The sequence below is a fragment of the Rhipicephalus sanguineus genome, unplaced genomic scaffold (assembly GCF_013339695.2).
Source record: "Rhipicephalus sanguineus isolate Rsan-2018 unplaced genomic scaffold, BIME_Rsan_1.4 Seq1591, whole genome shotgun sequence".
Lineage (NCBI taxonomy): Eukaryota > Metazoa > Arthropoda > Arachnida > Ixodida > Ixodidae > Rhipicephalus > Rhipicephalus sanguineus.
Window position 1 is genome coordinate 1 of NW_023614646.1, and position 22,348 is coordinate 22,348.

Consider the following 22,348-nt stretch of genomic DNA (forward strand, 5'->3'; position numbering starts at 1 on the left):
AGTACACCACCGAATCTATCGACGAGTTCCATTTACAATAATTAAATAATGCTCAGCTGCATGGCAACTGCTTCATTGTGAAGACTGAAGAGTAAACCACCTAAATGTAATTTCCCTACATCTTCTGCAATCTCCACCGAAAATTAGTGCTACTACAAGATACAGTTACTCTTCGTTCGAGTAAAATTTCTACAACAAAAATCTTCAATGAAAATTGCAATTACTTTGAAACCATAATGACACCTATTACCCACCTTTAACAATGCTTAACTTCCACACTAGTGAGTAGAACAACAAACCCTCCGAAGATAATGCACAGCACAGTGTCTTTGAAATGATGCTGAGCACTGTTCAAACAGCCATTTGAGAAAGCAGTACACAAATTGAGATATTGCTCTAAGTATCTTTCTCTGCCTCAATGCTTCACTCTGAAACAGTCAAGCAGCATGACGTATGCATAAAAACCACTGTTACTGGATGACAGAATAATGACCACAAAGTCCCATTTAGTTTCATTAGACCAATGTTATTAACAGGGATGCAGTACTTAGCGGTATTAATAGACACAAAACTGCAACATGAACAAGAAGTGCTTACTTTCATTTGTGCAGCGCTGTATCAGAACAATGCTATTACAACTAGACCCAACACAAGCTTCAAAAGCTACATGTAACCCACTGTACCCATCAAATAACGTCAGCTAACTCTGAATAAATGAGGAACACATTTCATTCAAACTGCAGGAAAGTATTTTTATTAAAGGGACACTAGAGTGAAACTATGAATCGTTTAGATTGATAAATTGCACTCTGAGAACTCTAATGTAAGTTTCTCCATCATAGGTTTATTAATAGAGCAGAAAATCAAAGTCAAAATGTCAATTTAAATTTTGTGCCAAAATCTACGCACGTGACGTCATGGATTTGAAGTGTATATTTCATATTTTAGTGACACTGGCTCAAAAAAATTTCCTGAACCTGGTATGTTAAGTCTCTGGCCCCCTCAGAGGTCAATGTACTTTGTTTTAACTGATTAGGAACTACGTAGGACCTATAGTCGCGATACAACTTAACACTTTCCTGTCGCTAGAAATGAGCCATTTTTGGTACTCTAGCAAACAATTTATATATGCCTCACAAAGTTTTTGATACTATAACATATGATACGAATTGTAGAACAAGGAATGTGCTTTCTAATGGTATCAAATTAAGCGAACGTTTCTCAACAATTTACGAGAAAAAAAAACTTAGAAATAGGAAAATTTTGAACAAAGAGGATGTTCCGTAAAAACATCAATGATGTTTTGCACCGACTGCAGACAAAAAATTTCGAAATAGATTTTGACCAAAAATGCCATATCCAATATCCCTGCAAATATAAGCATTCTATCTGTAGATGTTACTTAGATACAAAAGAAAACGGTAGCCCTAGTGGCTATCGTGCCACCGCACAATGTAGTTACGTGATGCGGTGAAGCACAGGTTTGCACAGCATGTTTCACAGAAAACATTCATTTTCTGTTTCTATCTTTCACTCAGGAGTATGCATTCATGCATATTTATAGTGGTGTTGCCCATCTCGGCGATTATTTCTCAGGTAATGAACAGCATGAAGAAATCGACGGTTTTCGACGAAACACCGCGTGGCACTACAAAGCGCCATGCGAGGCCCTCTGGGTCGTTTCTCATGCTAAACTCCACTCGTTGAGCAGCCGCCGGCAAGTGGTCCTGCCCAACAATGCTGACACCCTCCAGGTAAGAACTGTTGACATTTAGAACACGGCGAATATCCTTTGAACGAAGCGTGGCAGTGACGGCTCGGTTCGGAGATAAAACGAAACTTACCGGCGGATTCGTGTCGGCGTTCCGCGGCTGTTAAGTCAGATGAGTCAAAATCATCTTCCAAGTCCGCACTGCTGCCACCATCAAAAAAGTCTGACAGACCCACTGGAATCCGCCGAAATTTGATGTTTCCGAGAGGCAGGCGCACGCGATGTCGACGCTATGTTTGAAGCTACGAGCGCTCGGCCCTCTCGACTTAAGTGGCACTTCAGAGCTCCCTCCATGGCGGAAAAAATAAACAAGAAAGCAAAACCAGAAAATAGTCCCTGTTTATATGATGGACAATGCTAGTTGTCCATAAGCGCTTCTAGCAAGGCAACTTTGAAGTTGAAAACCATCGTTAGCAGGCTATCGATGGGTATACGCGCGGACAGGATAGTGTTAAAGGGGCCCTGCAACACTTTTTTCAGCATGGTCAGAAGACGCTGCCGATCGGTAGTCGAGGCTCCTGAGAACACGCGAGAGCCAAACATTATAGCGCAGCAATGCAGCCGGGGATTTACAATAAATTCTCAGTCAGCTAAAAAGCGCTTCCTCTTCTCTTGACAAAAATGATGCTTACAGCGTCACTGACACAAGTTCCACGCCATTGGCTGATTTGAACATGGCAAGCTTGGTAGTTACTGGGGCCGCTACGGAAGGCTGTTGCTTGCCTGAAAGTACAGCGCGTATTCGAAGGAAAAAAAAAAGAAAGAAAAAGTGCTCAAGGTCATGAGGCGCGCTTGACATACCTTGTTCCCCCTGCCACCCCTCCTTACTTAGCTTCCAGCGCTTTCGTCAGGATGAGAGAAGATAGAAAGCAATTACAGCGTGCGACAAATCTTTGCAACTCTGCTCGTACTGGACGGATTCTAAAAATTTTTGTGGTGGTCAATTCATGAAGAAATAAGCTCCTTTAATGAAGCCATTCCATGGCTATTTGGAAAAGTGTTGCAAGGCCCCTTTAAGAAGTCCACAGCATTTCCCCTCAAAGGTGGATACACATAAACCTGCACCAATGGGCATTGCACTCCACACTGACGTCACTGAGCCGGACTGTCGGGGACCCGGTGCCTTCGGAGAACATTGCCGAGTGCATGAGCGGCACTATTTCTTGAGCCACGGAGGCACTCAGCTGCTGTACTTTGGCCATCAGAGCAGGGCCTCTTAGGACTTCTGAAGTTGTATCCGACTATAGCAGACGCCGTCAAAATCTAAGACGTCACGGTGTTTGGTGTGGGAATATCAAGGTGGCATTGTCACCCGCATTTCCTTTTTGCGCATTCTCGTCGCTTACCAAGCGTCTTCTTGTGGAAAGCGTGGTGATTTTGGAATTGTGAGAGTAATTTGTTAATATGAAAAAATCGTTTTATCTTTAGTGTCCCTTTAAACATAAGATGGTATTGATTGCAGAACGTTGCTCCTAGTTTGTGTTAGTGCAACTTCAGTTTACTCCACCACAAGCCTTGCAGTAACTACTGCATATCTACAGCAACACACGGCACAAGGTAAGTGAATGAAAATGAACACCTATAACAATGCAGTCAAACCTTATAATGAAATCACACCTGAAAAAAGAAAAACAAAGGAGGCTCCATGACATTCAATATTTGTTAAAAACATATGTCTACTACACTGTCATAAGAACTTTACATACTGAGTCATAATATTTTACTTCTGAGTTATAGCGAATTAGTTGGTTACATCGAGTTTTGACTGCACCACATGTCCTAGTAGCAAGGTGAGAAAATGCAGAGTTATCTGACCTCACCTGAATGGAGCAAGATTAAATGTCAGCATAAACATGACAGCCATGAAAGCGGTCGTCCTCTTAATACTGGAGGATGATGGTAGTCTCCTTTTTGCCTGCAAGTGGACAGTTAGAAAATCTTGCATTCAGCAAACTTTTATTACACAAAAGAAAAAGAAGTGCTAGAAGGGCAAAGTCCCAATTACTATGCTTATTTGTAATCTTTATGCAGTTCTTAGCAATAGCTTTTAAAACAATCAATGGTCTGTTTACCACACAATACATGGCAACAAATCATCCTACCAAGTTACCAGGTGAACTTATATGCTGTTACAGTGAGGCATTGAAAATGCTATAAAACTGAGGTAGGTAACACTGCACTTACAGTAACGCTGCCACGTGCCACAACAGCAATGTTACTTATGCTCTGCCATGTGCTTTTACTACTATAGAATACAGTACTCTTGATAATTCAAACTCTGATAATTCAAAGTTTCGGTTAATACAAACAAATCTTAAATTTTCGGTTGGCCCACTATGTTTTCAATGTACTTTAAAGCTGCTTAATTCAAACTGCCTCACTGCATAAATTCGGTTAATTCAAACTTTTTGCTTGTCCATGCCCGGAAATATCTCCTGCCTTTGTTGCTTCTAGCTGAACATTCGTGTTTTTGTGTTACTAACAGGCACAAATAAAGCCGATTGCCTGCCTACAAAATGGCCAAACTACCCGAACCTTGCGCACCAATAATCGCGTGCTGACCGAGGAAGAAAAAACAAAACGGTACGGTCTGGCCTTGATCTATCGCTTGCCAAACATTTCTTAAAGTCACTTTTTCCGCAGTACGCCATGCGAGAAAGCGTCCTAAGATGTAAAAGGGGCTAGCAACTGTCGTGGGACGCAACACATTTCGTCCCTTAATTACGCACCCGTGCGCGCCTTGTATAATAACGAGTACCAGTATTATTGCTGATACCTAAAAATTTTACTGGCAATCATGCAGGCCTGTCTATGATGTTGCTGCGGCACTGAGAAGCAATAAACATCGCAGTGTTAGTTGTTGTGTTTATGAGTCATATTTATGAACACTTCTGATAATTCAAATAAAATCCTGAGGTCCCCTCAAGTTTGAATCACTGAGAGTCTACTGTAGTAGTATTTTTTTAATTACCTTCAGCAGATAGCATAGATTCAGCTCTTCAGGTAGATTATTTATTATGTCTAAATGAATGCTAAATAGAAGCCATATATCAGCTTAGACTGAAAACAGATTCTTTGAAAACTCTATTGTCATTAACTTTGTGCTATCAAGTGATCATAAAAGGTCATGGCTTAACTTTCTGAATGTTGTGCCTTATCCCAAACACTAGCACATCAGAGTGATGTTACAGATTTCAAAGTAGCTTTTTTGTATTTTGACCGCATTGGATCTGTGCAGATTCTCGAAGCATGCCATCTCCCTTCAGCATTTAACTCCAAAGAAAGATTGCTTACGTACCACGGCATTTGTGGGCATTACCACCTAGGTCACCAAACCCTCCCATCTTTACTGCGTCGGTCCTCACGCAGATGCAAGGTTCTATGGCGTAAACTACAAACTTGCACTTGTCTCTCCCCTGCCTTATGCCACAACATTTACCCTAGCATGTACCCTAGTTCGGCCTGCAAGTTTTGTTTTGTCAGCAGAACGGACCTAAACCACATTATGTGGCAGTGTAAAAATCACTCCGAGCCTCCGTAAACATTTAAGTAGTCGGGAGCTGTGGGAGGCTGCCATGCGCAGCTACAACCCCACATTTCAGGAGTCTCTCCTGAGGTGGGCTGAGGTGGTAGAGGAGGCCTACTGCAATCGGGATCCCTCGCCTTCTTCTCGCACCCCCTTTCCCTAAAACTAGAATAAATAAAAATGTTTCTCTCTCTCTGCCATGTTCAGTCTTAGGCACCTTCATAACACAATGCAGCCACAGCCCATTTTTACCAATTCCAAAGCAACTGGGTGCTCACAGGTGCCTCTAAAATTTGTGACATCATGGAAAGCTGCTGCCAGACTTTCTAGATAGCATGACACCTGTACATTTCGTTTTAGCATCTTTGCTGGCTTACCTATTGTCTTCTTGCAATAAGAGTGGTGTTTTCGGTATTGGAAAAGGATTATTTACCAATACAGGGGAAATCACTTTTTCTCTTATGTGTCCCTTAACCCTTTCAGTACCAATGATGTACCTGTACCTTGCTTCGTTCCTGTCCTGCCATGTACAATCGGCATCAAATGAAACCCGAACAGCGGCAAGCCTTCGCATGGTATAGTGCGCGCCGTCCTGTCATCACCATTGACAGGCATGTGCATCCGGTTTGACCGCGCTGCGCATATGCGCGCCTGTCCATGGTGATAACTGCACGGTGCGCACTATACCATTGCGAAGGCTTGCCAATGTTCGGGTTTCATTTGACGCTGACAGTACACTGAAATACCTATGTGTTGTTCCCTCTCTTCACTAATTAAGATGTGCACTGTAACACAAAGCTCCAAGGTGGTTATGCCACCTGCTGCATATTTTTAGGATATTTCCTCTCATCTCTGGGTTTGCTCAGTCTGAGTTTTTGTTAGCGGCTCTAGAATGTGCCCCTTCATTAGTGTAGTCGACCCAGGCAGTGCGCATGGCTTCACAGACAAGGGGGGCGACTTCCAGACTTTGCACACCACTAGGGCTCAACACTCTATTCAAATGTTCACCATAGCGCAAGACCACCACTCATGTGTGTTTCCGCAATTCTTCATATTGATATGTTCAGAAACTGTAATGACAGAAAAGCAAAAACGAAGCACTGTGTCATGAGTCAAGCACTACATATGGCAACGCAGGCATTCTGTGGGTTAGCACTCATTCCTGTGCCTCTCTGCATGGCCATGGGTTCTTGCTGCCTGTGCTCCATCTCAAAATACAGTGCATCTGATGTTAGAGAAACAATGTGGGACAGCGTCCTGCTTGTGTCTGCTGGCAGCACGGTTGCCATATCAAGTGCACACTCAATAGTCTTTACTGGCAGACATGCATACTACAGCATGACGAAATGGCGCAAAGCAAGGTCAAAGCACAAGCGCAGTGACCGCTTGACAATATGGCTAACATGTGGCATCATCACTGCCATCGCCGCTTGCTACAATGGTAAGTTCAGGGTGTTATCATTACACGGGGAAGCCAGATAAGCACCAACACTCACCTCAGATTCTAGCTGGGCTACTCTGTGACGAAGGTGAGCATTCTCTTCTTTCAGCTTGGCGTTCTCGTTGGCCAACTCCCGCACATCAAGCTCCAGCTTCTGAAGATACTGCATAGCAGCACAGAAAATGTGAGGGGCACTTGTTAGTGCCCGTTTTTTTGTTGAACAGAAAACAATACACGAGAATCGTTCAGGTATACTACTGACACTTTGCTCCTCCCTAAGTTCGGTGTCATGCAGGCCACTTTAAAACATGACAGAGCCCAATTAGATAGCATTTATCAACTACTTAATTATTCCTTTTTTTCCAAGCTGAGGAAGCAAGCCACTCGTGATCATAAAATATAATCCAGATTGGGCTCAGTGATGATGGAAAGTGCCCTGTATGACTGGGGTATAATAAGTTAATGGGGGGAAAGAGGGCGGGGGGTAGGAGGCAAAGAGAAAAAATTTGGTAAATTGACAACAGTGTACAAAACTGACATACACTTGGAGATTCTTGGATGAAGGTCCTTCGCTGACCTATGAAAAAATCTGTAAACAGGGGGTGGGTGCTCAAGCCGACGTTTTGACAAGTGGACTCGTCTTTTTCAAGGCTGGAACTGAAGAAGGCTGAAGAAGACAAGTCCACTTGTCGAAACGTCGACTCAAGCACCCACTCCTGTTTACAGATTTTTTCATTGCAAGCTTCCATCTTCCCCTTCCTGCCGTTTTTTGGATTCCCTGACCTAGTATTTTCACAAAGAATCTTTCTTCCCCCTTTTTTTGTACCTGCGCAAAGAAAAGAATTGAAGATGTTGTCTGGCTAAGTGTGTAGATGCGGGACTGGGGGAAGATGCCAACTGGAAGCGATCTTTTTTTGTTCCTGTCTAACCCTATTTCAGGTCAAAACTGCCATATCGGCCTTCAGGTAGGCAGTGACATGCGGAGGGTGGGGGCTTCTAATGTTGTGCCGGGGGCCGCATAATAGTGCCTCGCGGGCCGCATGTGGCCCGCGGGTTGCTGGTTACCAATCCGATCTATATCTTCGAACTCTTAGAAGTCGCACCTTTTCTTTTCCTCATGTATATCCTTCAAATAGGGTCAATAATAAGATGACATAGTGCTCTCAGCAATGATGCCGACGAATTGCAGGAAATTATAGAGGACTTAAACCGAGACAGTACAAAAGTAGGGCTTAGAATGAATATGCTGAAGACAAAGGTAATGATTAATAGCCTAGCGAAAGAAAAACAGTTCACGATTGGCAACCATCCCTTGGAGAAGAGTATGTACAGACCTTTTCAACAGGGAGGGAGAGCACATCCTTTCTGGACTGTGGCATGGGAATACAGAGTAGAGCACTGCACGAACCAGATTTTTTGGCCCGGGCCCGGCCCGGGCCCGCTTTATGAAGCCTGAGCCCAGCCTGGGCCCGTGGTACCAAGCCCGGGCCCGGCCTGGGCCCAGGCGTTCATTACTAAACTTATCCAGGGCACGTGTGTTAATGACCAGACCCAGCCGGGGCCCTCGAGAGGATATTAGTAGTTGATGATGATTATTAATGGTGCCTTGCGCTTTGTAGCAGGCGATTGGACGGAAAATGTGGTGTGTACATGCATCGAAATTTTGCTTTGCCCGCGGTAATAGCTCAGCGGTTAAGCTGTTTCGCTGTTAAGTCCTAGGACGCGGGTACGATTTTGTCCTATCATGTCATCTAGCATACGAATATATATATTATATATATACATGTGAATTCTGAGCATACAGCATAAAATAAATGCACCAGTATAGATATATCTATACTGGTGGAAAAAAAATAGAACTTCAAATGTTTTTCATTTTTCTTTTTTTGCTAAGCTTTACTAAGAGCCAGCTCTTTGCACATGTCACTTCAGCTTGGCAGAGAATGCCTTAGACCATGCAATGCGTAACGTTCGCGTGTGCTCGAAGGCCCGACTTAGGCCTATTAATGAGCGGGCCCAAGTCCGGCCCGGCCCGCAGCCTCAAGCCCGGGCCCGGCCCAGGCCCGCAATTTCAAGCCCGAGCCCGGCCCGGGCCCGTGCAGTGCTCTAATACAGAGGCTGACGCACGTTGATGGCACTGCCTTGGCAGTGCATTTCGTGGGGGGGGGGGGGGGGGGGTCGCATATTTACCACAGCCCAGAGGGGGGATTATGGCGGCACCCAGGGAGGGTGCCACCATAAAAAGAAGCCGAGGCAAGGAAAGGGAAGGGAAGGGAAAAGACGCCGAGGATGGCAGCAAGTTGGATGGAGCAATGATATTAAGAAGTTCACAGGGATAAAATGGAATCGTCTCGCGTAAGACAGGGTAAACTGGAGATCTGTGAGAGAGGCCTTCGTCCTACAGTGGACATAAAAAACAGCCGGAGAATTATGACGACAATGAGATCATTGTCGTCATAATTCTCCGGCTGTTTTTGAAATGTTGAGATCAACATTTCAAAAAAACAACGCTTCAAAGTGTGCAAAAAAACTTGATGCTTTGCATACATATTGCAAATCAATGCCAAAAAGCATTCCCGAGTTCTGAATGATCATGACATTGTGGCTGTCACATGGAAAAATTACTCCTAATAATTTTTCCAGTATTCAATAATCTATATGTCTTTAACCTATTTTGTATTTTCTTTCTTCGGCAACTCCTGCAAAAAAAGGTCATTTTGTTCTGAACTTTAAAAACCAGCCGCAATGATAAAACTACAATCAATGCACTAGGAATGCAATTTACAAAATAAGTAGCACTTGAAGAATCTTGAATAGGTACATACAACATGAGTGACCAAAAATTGCATCTAGTTCCGAAGCGTGCAAATACCAGAGTGGCAGGCACAATACAGGTTTAAATCGAGGGTGACCAGCAAAAAGCAGCCCATCCTTAAAGGGACACTAAAGGCAAATATTAAGTCGACGTTGATTGTTGAAATAGCGGTCCAGAAACCTCGTAGTGCTGCTTTTGTGCCAAGGAAGTGCTTATTTTGAAATAAAATCACGTTTTTAGTGGTCCGCATCGCGTTAGCGCGCTTCAAATCTCCCGCCTGAAAATACGACTTTCATACGTCACTGCTGCCGTGCCCAACGTTGCACGCTTTTACTGCGCGGCCGCCGACACTAGTAGCAGCCGAGCGGAAGTAGCGGGACCCACAGTAGCAACAACGGCGCTGCGGCAAAGACTTGCTCGGATGGGCACATTCAAAGCCTTCACCAAGTTGCGGTTGGTCTCGTAATCCTCAGTACGAAAGTGCAGCGAGCACACACGCAGAGGTTTTGACTGTTTAGCACACTGGCGCAATGGCATGACACTAAGCCACTTCGAGCATAAGGGTTCATTCCGCGGCACCCAGTGAAAAGACACACCGGTTTCCTTGCTGCAGCACTGGTGTTGTGCACCATTCGGGCATCCGGCAATATCACACGCATGCGGCATTTTGTCGAACTTTCTGTCAGAGCGACTTTCACGAGCGCGCAAAACACGCACGGCAGTACGCGATCCCGAAACTACCACTGAGACGGGCGAGGCACAGTTCGGCGAAAACGGAACCTTTGAACCACGCGCGCCGTTCCCCATGGCAACGCCACGGCGGTTTTGTTTTCCATGAATCAAGCAGAAACGAACAAACAGCATTTTATTACGTCTTTTGATGCTCGGATTGTTCTTTTTTTACTGCTGCTGGTTTGATTACTAGTGATTTATTGTAGGCCGACTTCCATACGTCATCGGGATCACTTCGAAAATGTCCCACTCGTGGCGCTCATCATGTGATACATTTAGCTTAATTTCTCGGTAAGTAGGGCAATGCTGTTGATAATATTGCCGTTTTAGAAGTTGTCTACATTGGGCTTTCACTCTGGCATAAATTGTTATTTGCCTTTAGTGTCCCTTTAACCCTACAATATGAAAGCTAGACACATTTTTGCTGCTTTGGAGATCGATCACTTGTGCTAATTTTTTTTGTTGTTGTTGTAGCTGTACACAACAGTTTTGCCAATACAGTTTTCACCACATTGTTTGTTCGTGCAGTGTGGCTTTATTTTCACTCTAAAAGGCAAAGCTGCGTGTCATCACTGAAACTGGGACAAAGCCATGGCATTTTTTCTTTGAGTGATGAATGCCTTTGTTGGCAGGCTAAAATGACCAACCTTGCTGAAATTTTCTCCCCAATCATTCTAATGGTGCAGTACAGCATTTATGCAATTTATGATTAACGTGAGAAACTGATAGAGCAAGCCTTATTTATCAGACTACTAAACAAGGCGGCCGAAGCAGCGAAGGCGGTCGAAGCAGCGAAGGAGACTAGCGTGCTTCAAGTGTCGAGCTGTGACACTTGATAGTTCGCGCTCATCTTCTGTTTGTTCGTTTAGCGGCGTCCTTTGAGCTCGAGTGGCTTTCGTACGCGCCATAACATGAGCGCGGACATCACGGTGAAAGCGTGAAACATTCGTCTACCCCTCGCCACGAGAAAACCGCGCGAGCAGACAGCGGAAGGGCAAGCTTCTCCCATGCGCAAATATAAGAAGAAGCGAGCGAGCTCGCCGACGACTTTTAAATGCGCCCGTAGGGCTCCTAGCGCCACCTCGCTGGTATTGAAGAAACGCTTATTATCGCCTGCTGTCTCTGAGTCCGTCCAGCGCTAAATGGTGTGTATATAACGCTCGCCGTTAGCTACGTGGAGGATCTGCGTTTCGTGGCGTAGTGGATAGCGCCGCTCGCTGCGGAGCAGGAGGTCCCTGGTTCGATTCCGCGCTTCGGAAGCATTTTTCTGAGTTTTTTTCTGTGGGGACTTTATAGATATATACATACTTATACATATACGGTGCATGACGGCGGCGACGCCGACGGCGACGGCAAAATCCAGCCGAGACTGTCCATATAATTGCTATCGCAATAAAAGAAGAAATAGTTATGATGAACAAGCAGCACTTCAAAGAAAAATAAAGAAAGGCACCTACGCACAGTGCCTTGTCAACATTGTCGTACACGCACGATGGCGTCCTTTTGGGCACTACACAGTTTTCTTGGGAACATATACTTTGCAAACAAATCCTATAAAACCAAAGTAAGCCTGTGGGCACCAAACAGTAAACTGAGCTATATTCCTAGCTTAAATCAAGTGAGAATGTGAAGCCATATAAAACTGTTCTTGAAAGGCCCAAGAGATGGATGCGCCGTAATAAGTTAAATTCCCTCACAAGAGACAACTGCAGAAGCAATCATGCCCCCCACCCACCCCCTTTTTTTTACAGCAGAAACTCAAGCATTAGATCAGCAGTGTTTGGGTCCCAGTATCCCCTGAGTATTTTGCTGCCATAAAAAGTTCAGAAATAGCTCTCACATCAGTTCCTATCCATGGCCTTATCTTAGCATAACTGCTAACCTATTGCACTGGTATGTGCTAGTACTTTAACCTGAGAAATGAGCATACAGGAACTCACCTCTTTTCTCTTTTTTCGTGACAGGCAGGCTGACTCCCTGTTTTTGATCATCCTCTGTTGCCTTTTTAATGCCTTGCTCTACATTAAAAAAAAAAAAATCATCATAAAAACCTGCGCTTGGAAGCGAAGTGATGCCACTATACAAACAGGAACCATGTAGGATACTACTGCTATGGCACTCTTATTGTGTAGAGATTGTAACAACTATGGGTATCTAATATAATAGAAACTAGGCTAGGTCAACGAAGGTGAAATGTTTGGAGTAAAATCAAGAGCCCATTACCACATCCGAAGGCCAATTACCCAGTGGTGAGTGGCACTGTGCATGCTTTTCTATCGACTTATTACCCACTTTCCTTCTCATTATTATATTCAAACTATGCGCTTCAAAGTTATTCAATAATAATCACTATTTATTCACTTCAAACCAGAGAACTTACATTCGCACAAGCCTATCATAAACCTTAGCTCCAAATCCTGTCATTGCAAGCAATTTAGTACAGTAGAATTCCATTACTGTGGTTTAAGTGACTTCGATTTTTCAGCTGATTCTATATCATCCAGAGGCCTCACCACCACCCCATACATTTCTATGAAACCAAACTTTCACTGTTTCAACTATGAAATTGACCTTCACCAGATAATCGTAACTTGGCTGGTGATTTTACATGTGCCTGCCACCAATGTTGACCGCAGTAATGGCTCTGCTTACATAGAAACAGCATCAGACTTCACGGTGCATGTGTCAAACATGTGCCATCCCCACTGAAATCACGTATTTTCAACCTGCTTCAGGAAGACATTGTGAAAACAGTAGCTCACAATGAATTATTACAGCACTTACTTGATTCTAGCACATTAAAAAATTTTTTTGCTAGAAACTTCATCCAAAATTTCCTCCAGCAGTGCAATCTGATGTGAAACCAAACCAAAAAGTGCGTTCACAATGACCTAGTCACAGACTGGCTGGCCACTGTCATCGCCAGTGCCATCACAAAATAGCGACCATGGATGGTGAGTTTGGACAGCGTGACGATGACATGCCGCCTGCAGTCTGATTACAAGTGCACTTTTAAAATCAAATTATTTTACTTGTTCAGCTAGCAGCAACAAGTCGCATCATGCGTTGTCAGCATTCCGAAGAATTGCACGCATTGCAGGATGGACTAGCAATGTCATTAGTGTGGTGTGGACAATTATCTAATTTGCAAGTGTTGGAGCCTATTTATAAGCGCAAGGCATTAAACATGCTACTGACCGCAAGGAGAACAACATATTTTGTTCTACATAGCAATAAAGTGCTGCCTAAAAGTGATGATGATGGGCATTAATTCAATAAAGTTTCATTCTATCAAGACACACCTGGCTGGTTTCCTCTTTTTATTATTGCAGGAATCTGAGCTACATTTTGTTTTTGTTTTCTTGCTGAAAAATTGGGCACACATTTGACTTCTACATAGTTTAGGTGCCCTAATGTCATTTTTATGGTCCTTTACTACTTTGGACCCATAAAATGTAAGTGCCTCGGGTCGGGGACGTGTTGAAATTGGGGCAAAACCTGCCAAATGGGTCAATGATGTGTTTAGTTGTTTTTTTTTCTGCCTCTTGCTTAGCTCAAGCCACCAGACAATTCAGCCAACTTTGTCTCTTGTCAGTCCCTTGAGAGCCGAATCAACGGAAGTCAACGGTATTGCAACCAAAAGCATTTGGTAAGCAAGGAACAGGCAAGTAAAAAAGAAGTGCTCAAAAATAGCAACCTCATAAAGATATGTGAAGAAGACCTTGAGGTATGTCATGTGGCCAGTTGAAATTTTCTTTTCTTTTTTTTCCCCTTTAACATCTAGTAGTTACATATACAGAGCAAACAGCCGCACGGTTGACAAATTTCCTCACACAGAATTCATATCACAGACAACATAACATGACACAAAGGTATATATTACTAAACTTATAATAACACTCACATCACTAAGCTGTTGAATGAGTGTGGCCGAGGGTCCATAGATGACAGGGGGATTGGAGACTGCGACAGGTTCCGTCTTGACAATGGGCAAAGTTGCAGATGTAGTACTACTGAGGCTGACTGCAGGGACCACATTGTTGAGGGTAGGAATAGTCACCTTGGCCACTTTTGGTATTGCCTGTGAAGTTACAATCTTGGGCGCCACAGCTGCTGTCTTGACAGTGCTGGCGCCAGTGGTTGGTGTCTTAATTGTGAGCACTCCTTGTGCTGTAAGCTGATTAAATTCCTCCTGAGTCAGCGTCAGTGTCTTTTGTGCTGTCAAAGCAACAAGTCATAATAGATATAACAGTCAGGTGGATGCCAATTATTGAGCCAGCAACTGCCACCATGTTAATATGTACCTTTCCACTAACAGCGAGTCCTACACAAGCATAAAACAAGTTTATGGGTTGCATTTGAACAGGATAATCACTCGCCAAGGAATCAATATCACGAAGCTCAAGGTACACATACTTCGTTCAGTGCTATAAACCATAATTCCACTCCGACTCACTGTCACATTTCACTACTACTAGAAAGTGGCAAGCCAGACTGCAGCTTTACCCATCACCATCACTGGTGTTCTTCAGTGCAGGCATTATAGAACACTTCATTTCAATGGCTTGACTGAAAAATCAAGTGGTTTCAAATAGCTATTCAGCACATTAAAACTGCAGCTACTGCCAACTTACAGCAGCTGAAATAAAGGCTAGCCACCTACTGACAGCAATGGCTAGCTGGTTTTTGCATATTTTCATTGTTCTGCTTACCCCTACAACATGCTTATGACTGAACTTCCAGTCAGAACGAGGATGACTGCTTAATAAGCTTCAAGTGGCATTCTGAGGTGAATTTTAACTTCTATAGAATAATTTTACATAAATAACTATGCCACTGTGAAGCTGCAGTGTGTCCAAAAGTCATCATGTGATAATGGCCCATGGTGCAGTACTGAAGCATCACTCGACTGTCATTATAATAAAATGTATCATGAATGGCACAGGTATCGCAAGAGTTAAATGTAGTTGCTTTTAGGTCAGCATAAAAGTAACTACATTTAACACATTTCTGTTTCATATAATATAGCCACCAACGGTTTTAAACTGAAAACCATAAAAAGATTATTATCTAAATAAGCAAATATTTCTTCAGTGATTGGAGATTTGGAGGCCTCCATCTCATACCTGTAAGGATTTAAAAAATTGCTGGGGTTTTAAGTGTCAAAACCACAGTGTTATTATGAGGAATGTTGTAGCTGGGACCCTGGATCAATTTTGACAACCTAGGGTTCTTTAACATACACCTTTATCTCAGTACACAGGGGTTTTTGCATTTCGCCTCCACAGAAACACTGTCACCATGGCCAGGAATCCAACCCATGTCCTTGCGTAACACATTAGCCACTAGCTACTTCACCAGGTTGTTTGTGAAGACATCTTTCCCCTTTCTTCAGACATCATGGCATCTAAGGAGGTGACAGTGGTGTTCAGCACTGTACTCTGCAGTGTGAAACAAGTGTGTTTGCTCTGTGCAGTGCTATCATCTATTGTGAAACTTTCCTTCAGTCAGAATGCATGTAGGAAGCATTTTTAAATTTTTCGCAAGCTTTTTTTCTTGCACATTATAAACCATAAAGGCTAGCAAAGCGAAAGGTGAAATCTCTAGAACATGAAGTTGCTACAGATGCGACAAATGCCTCTCTTCTTTCCTAACACTGCCCTCGTCCCACTCCAGCACATTTTTCCCGACCAAACTGATGGCAACAGAAGTGGTGAGTTTCCTGTGCTTTTATTGCCATGCACACCTGCTTTGGCAAGTTTCCCCGACAACAACGGCAACAGCACAAGCAGAACTTCTCTTCTACATATACCGTCTACCACTCTAAGTTTTTCCAATGGTGGTGGTGATAGCACTTCTGCCTCAAAGAATGACATGAGCCATAACAGAAACACTGGTGCTTCTCACTGCCTCGGTTAGATACCTAGCTGGCAATCCACCGTGCACAATGGCGGCCAAATAAAGCTATTCTCTTTGAAAGTCTTATTACACTCTACAAGCAAACACCAACACGTCTTTGAAGCATTCACCTCTTTCCACGCCCGACCTCGGCGGTGAGGATACCATGACAACAGAAGGAGCCACCCGAGGAGGTGTCACTGGAAAGTGTGCTGAGGTCGACTTTGATGTAACGGAAGAAGCTGATACAGTTAGCAAGTACCCTGGGCAATCCAGTAAATGTGGAGGAGTGCTGGAGCCACTCTGTGTAGGTGGGGTGTCAGGAGGTGTGTCGGGAACAGAGGTTGGGCTTGGTGCTAAGGTTGGGTCAGACGTATGGACCTGAAAGAGCAAAAGATTTGAATGAGCAGTTTATAACAGAACACACAAAAAACACATACCATATTTCCCGGCATATAAGAGAGAACTTTTTTTCCATGTGTTTGTTGGTTCGTCTTATACAATGGCACGGCATATATGAAAAAAATCATGCGCACTTCTGCGACCAATATGTGTTTTTTTTTGCACAAGTATGACAAACCATGCACAGCAGGATTAAAAAAAGAACAGAAATCTAACCTTGTTTAAACAGTGGAACAACAGTGTCTACAGATCTCAGCTACTTGCTGTTTAAACAGTACACATGCCATAGTAAGGCCGCTATTGTCATGCACACTATTTTGCTGTTATAGGTCAGCTTTTTCTTGAACGGAGCATTAAACCAATGGTACCAACACAATGAATAGGATAAAGGCACCATATGTTTCTTTGTTGCATTGTGGTGCCTGCCATCTACCCGCTGCTTGAACAAAAGCACTACATCGTTATCATCATCATCAGTTTACGTTCCAAGGGTCTCAGCATCAAGCAGCCCCAGCGAATGAGCAGGCCAGCGAGGTTAGGACGAATGGGCATGTGCACTGCGACACTTTTGATGACAGCAGGCACCGAGCTGCCAGACAGTGCATGTATGCACAATGCCACACACTCACATGGTCTCCAAACTTTTGAGTGCGGCTATACAAGTGGGCATAATAATGTCCCATCTGCTGATCTCCACTAATATTGCCTCTTCCTGGTGGAGAACAGTGGTCCCATCATGCTGAACAAGTTCAAAATAGGTGTAGTGTCTTATAAGCAGGTGCACATTATACACCAATTTTTTTTCTGCAAAAGTCACAAAATATAGGGGTTCCAGAGAAATGGCAGGAAGAGGCAGATGGAAGCTTGCGATGAAAAAATCCGTAAACAGGGGGTGGGTGCTCGAGCCGACGTTTCGACAAGTGGACTTGTCTTCTTCAAGGCTGGAACTCCAGCCTTCAAGGCTGGTTCCAGCCTTGAAGAAGACAAGTCCATTTGTTGAAACGTCGGCTCGAGCACCCACCCCCTGTTTACGGATTTTTTCATCAAAATACAGGGGTGCATCTTATACAAACGTGCAACTTATAGACCGGAAAATAGAGTAAAAAAAATGTGGAAAAAAGATGGGCATGCCTATACAATGTTAGTCATTGAAGAATCATGATTAATGAGTGGACACCCTAAAAAATTACACCAGTGTCAGAGTTCAGAGTTATACCGGTGTCAGAAGAGGCAACAGGAGCTTCTGTGAATTTCCCAAACCTATTGCACGACCTAAAAGACACAGTCTGAAAATTATAATTTTGACCTATATATGGTAGTTTCTCTCTCCGTTTGACAGCAATTCTTAAGCCATGCCAGCAGAACAGCACCATGCTGTCATTGCCGACAGCTATGGACCATGGCTGTTGGCAATAACAGGATGGCTCATGGTCCACCAAAAGCGACAAATTCAAGAACTGCAAAAAGCACAACTAGCACAAATAAGCATAGCACAAAATACATGTTTCTGATAAAACTAGAATGCATACCTGGGCTTCAGCACGATGGGGGGACTATATTGTGTGCTGCCTTTCCCAAAAACTAATGCTTTCTTACAATTTTTGCACTCTCCCAGAGACCATAGCGATGGACCAGCCATGTTAACAGAATAAGTTGGCCATGAAAAGGTGAAAAGACTAGCATAGAATTGAGCAGAATGCATTGCTGCAACTAACAGCCCAGCAGTCTGCTTGAGTGGGTTGGTTGGTGCATAGTAGCTGAAGAATAAAACAGCGCTTAACACTTTCGTGACCGCGGAAAAATCGGTTGTTTTTGGCTAGTCCAGGAAATATTTTTTTCCTGCCACAGAATATAGTTCATGCTAAAGTGTAGGGTATCAAACGATAGAGGAAGCATTGGTCCTTCCAAACAGTATTAATTTCAAACAACGGATTTATTTCGAATATAATAAAAAATTATCAAACAAAGAAAAATGCACCAAAAAGAAAGATTCATGAACAGATCAATGCTACTCTGCAAGGGTTAAACTTTTAAAAAAATCGAAATATACTTTTTGAAACGCAAAGCCCTCGTAGAATAATAGTGGAAATATAAGCTCTGTAAGTACAAAGTTTATTTACATAAATACAAGAATATAGGCACTAGCGCCTATCATGCCACCGCGCAATGCAGGTTCTTGACGCGGTGAAACAAAGACTGGCTGCGCATGTTTCAGGAAAAAAAATTTTTTTTTCTGTTTGACTTTCCTAGCATAGTTTGCAGTTCTGGTATTTTTCAATTTTCCTGTGTATTTGTTAAAATGAACAGTGTAGCCTGTTCCAAATCTGCAAAAATCCATATAATACCCTCATTCGACTCTTTCCTCGCTCATATACTGCCGAATACCATACCGACCTTCACATTTCACTATTTTCTCATCCACTGAAAGGTTCCGACAGGGTTAAGAGATAGCGTAGAAAAATTGCTCATGTGTTGCAATAGATAAGACACGTGGTGAAGATTTTCGTGGGATGCGACGGTCGTCTTCTTCAGATCAGAGACACTCAAGAAGCCTTGAACCTTTTCCGTGGCATCACTGACGGTGGACGAAGGCCTCGAAATATGTGTCGTTGACACCAACACCAATGCATGCGCGGGACTTCAACGATTACCATGTACACATGGAGTGAGACGAACTTGCTCATCTTCTCTTCAGTAACCTCCATCATGGATCCGTCCCTCTCACTGTATGTTGGCTTTTCGAAAGTATGCATCCACGCATACATATCTGTGTGGTTGCATATCTCTTTGACGACTTCTGCGGTAAAAAACAACACGAAGACGCCGCCGCGCAGCACACTGGAGCGTTGGGTCAAAGTCCGCTCCACGCCGTCTTCGCGAAGAGAATTGCGCTCCTTCTGCAGCCGGCGCCAAATGCTCCCGCCCGAATGAAGTTAACACCTTGCAGATAACAGCTGTTATTTTAAGAACGCACCGGATACGTTTACAACCGACGCGCGGCAGCGATAAAACGACCCGAGGGAGAAGACGAAACTTACCGGCGGATAGCTGCTGATGTTCCGGGGAGGTTTGACGTACTTTCACCGTCCGTACTGAAGCCTGGCGAATCAAAGTCGTCTTCCGTGTCTGTGGTGCTACCATCATCCAGAGATTCCCGCTCATATTAATCGGAATCCGTCGAAATTTGCCGTTTCTGTGGAGTACCCGCGAGCGGCGTCGACGCGAAGTCAGAAAGCAACGAGCGCGCCACCTACCCGACTGCGAACGAGCTTTAAAAATCTCCCGCGGTGGAAAAAACAAACTCGCAACAAAACTGATAAAAAACATGTTATTTTATACTTTGTATTGCGTTAGCTGTCCAGAACCGCTCAGAGAGTGCCAAAACTTGATCTTGAAGTCATCGATAACATACTATCGATGGGAATAGGTGCGGTCACGAAAGTGTTAAGACGGTACGTGATAAGGACACAAGACGCATTCATCATCCATTAACAGGCCAGAATTGCTTTGCCCAACATCCACGAGGAAACAACTTTATCCTTTTACAGCTTGAGAAGCATTCCAGCTAGAAATTTATTTCCTGTAGAGCTTTTCTTTAAGAAAACAGAAAATATTTTGAAAGCTTTAAATTGTATTCGATACTTCTTTTTGTTTTCTTTTGAGATGGATGTATAATCTTGTTTGAACTAAATTTTAAAAGAAAAAATATTAGTTCTGTAAAATATGTGTTGCTTTAATAATTAAGATATCCCTTTGAAATTTACGTTATTCAATATCACATTTATTTGGCTAATTTTCCTGCATTTAGTGTTCTAAATGTAACAGCTTCTCCAGAAAGAGAATAACTAAAAGCCACATAAACATGCTCCCATGATCATGAAAGGGTTAACAAAAACATACTGTAACTAAGATGGCTGATGAGAATGGGGGAGGGGGAAATAGCAACATTCCCACTTAAGTAACCCTTTCTTACTAATTATGACTTAATGCAACCATAAATTGAAGCAAAGCATGCCCGAACTCATGTACAAAGCACTCAAATAGACTTGCATAGCAAGCACAGATTTTTCACCGGATATGACTTTTTTCATAAATCATTCTAGATTAAAGGTTCTTCCCTAAGCACTTTCAGAAAAATTTTCAAGAATATTGCAATAAAAAAGCTTACATTATAAGAAATGTGTCTGGGTCTGGACAGCTGTACGTAGACTCCCGGGAGCAGGGCTCCATTTTTACATCAGTTGGGGAGATGTTTAATTCATTTAAAGCTGAAGTTTTTGTCACTCTGTGAACTGCCATATTCAGCTGTAGATGACTGCAACAAGAGAAACAAAGCAAAAAATGACTATTTCTTGGGAATCTTCATAAGATATCAACAGCTATGCAGAAGAAACTAATTTGGAACACATGTAAGCCACAAGTATATTAACTACATTCTTACGTTATAGCATTTTTGGCACACACTAAATTATTGAACATGACTAGTAGAATGACAATGTTAGTGTCGTATAAGTCATTCTTTACAACTAGTCATTTCACAGATGTGCTTTTGGAGCAGCAGTTACTTTAAAAATACATCTCCAAAAAGCCAAGTAAAGATGCAAGCTATTACCATCACACTGTTTCTGCAGAGCCTCATATAGCTAAAATTTCTCACCACAATAAGCAAAGGCATTGACAATGGCTAAATATTGGTTCTAAAAGAAGTTTGGGGCAGATTTCTGGCACCCTTCACTTCACCTTATCACCACAACTTGTTCATTTGATTTGCTTCATTTATCATCCGCCTGGCAGTTATGTCTTCTAATGATGGCCAATAATGTTCATGAGTGACGTACTCAAAAAGAGCACAGACAACAGCACACAAGACGACAACACAGTGCCGATGTTGTCATCTTCTCATGTCATGTTGTCCAAACTGTTTCTTCAGTACATCAAACTTCAACGAACTAGCGCAAATATAGCACGCTTTCATGATATTTAAAGAAATTTGTTGCCTGTACCACGATCATGGTATGGCATCCCTTATAATAAGCTGCTACACTAACATAGCTGATGTTCACTCATTCCCAACTAGCTTATTTGTAAACAAGGTTCCACTGTTACGTAAAGAAAAAAAATGCTTATCATTACATACATGTATACATGATCAAGTTCATGTATTCAAGAAACCATACTGCAGGTATCACAGAAGTGCAAACAGGTACAATTGTAATGAGCTGATCATAATGATGTAAAAGGCAGCGCTAGGACGAATACAAAAGAACAAGAAGAAGACAGGGCATGAGCTGTTGTTTTTGCCGCGTATGTTTTCCTGCTCAGTTCACTATGAATTTCACCATGAATGTTTTCCTCTAGGATATGCCCCCCCCCCCCTACCTGTTGATATCATCTTGATGGGGTTCGCTTCCACATCTGTGATAAATTTTCTGCATGTAACAAAGCTGGCTGCATATACAGGGAGTTTTTTTCAATAAAAACTGACAGCACATGTCCTATCTTCTTCTTGTCCTTTTGTATTTGTTCTAGTGTGCCTTTTACATCATTATGAATCCAAACCAATTTGCCCACCTATCTGTTATTCTGTAATGAGCTGCACTGTCAGTCAATCCAATACACTTGGAAAGGCAAAGCACGAAAACAAGAATCGACAATCCTCTCCATCCTTTTGTGTCTATATTTCCACTGAGCAGGCACCATATACAGTGTTCTATGAGCAATGTCAAACATGCACCAAGTTACGGGGAAATTATACAAGTATAC

General features: G+C 43.0%; 1 protein-coding gene across 1 annotated transcript; it reads right to left on the bottom strand.

Moving 5' to 3' along the window:
* Window positions 1-1,844: 1,844 nt before the first annotated feature.
* LOC119376590 (cyclic AMP-dependent transcription factor ATF-6 alpha-like) lies at window positions 1,845-16,580 on the bottom strand (the record flags this gene model as incomplete). Its single annotated transcript, XM_037646373.2, has 6 exons — window positions 16,315-16,580; window positions 14,190-14,503; window positions 12,226-12,303; window positions 6,794-6,901; window positions 3,592-3,686; window positions 1,845-1,912 (listed from the first exon to the last, which is right to left on the bottom strand). Coding segments are annotated over exons 1-6 (700 nt in total), but the record flags the coding sequence as incomplete, so codon positions are not given.
* Window positions 16,581-22,348: the final 5,768 nt, after the last annotated feature.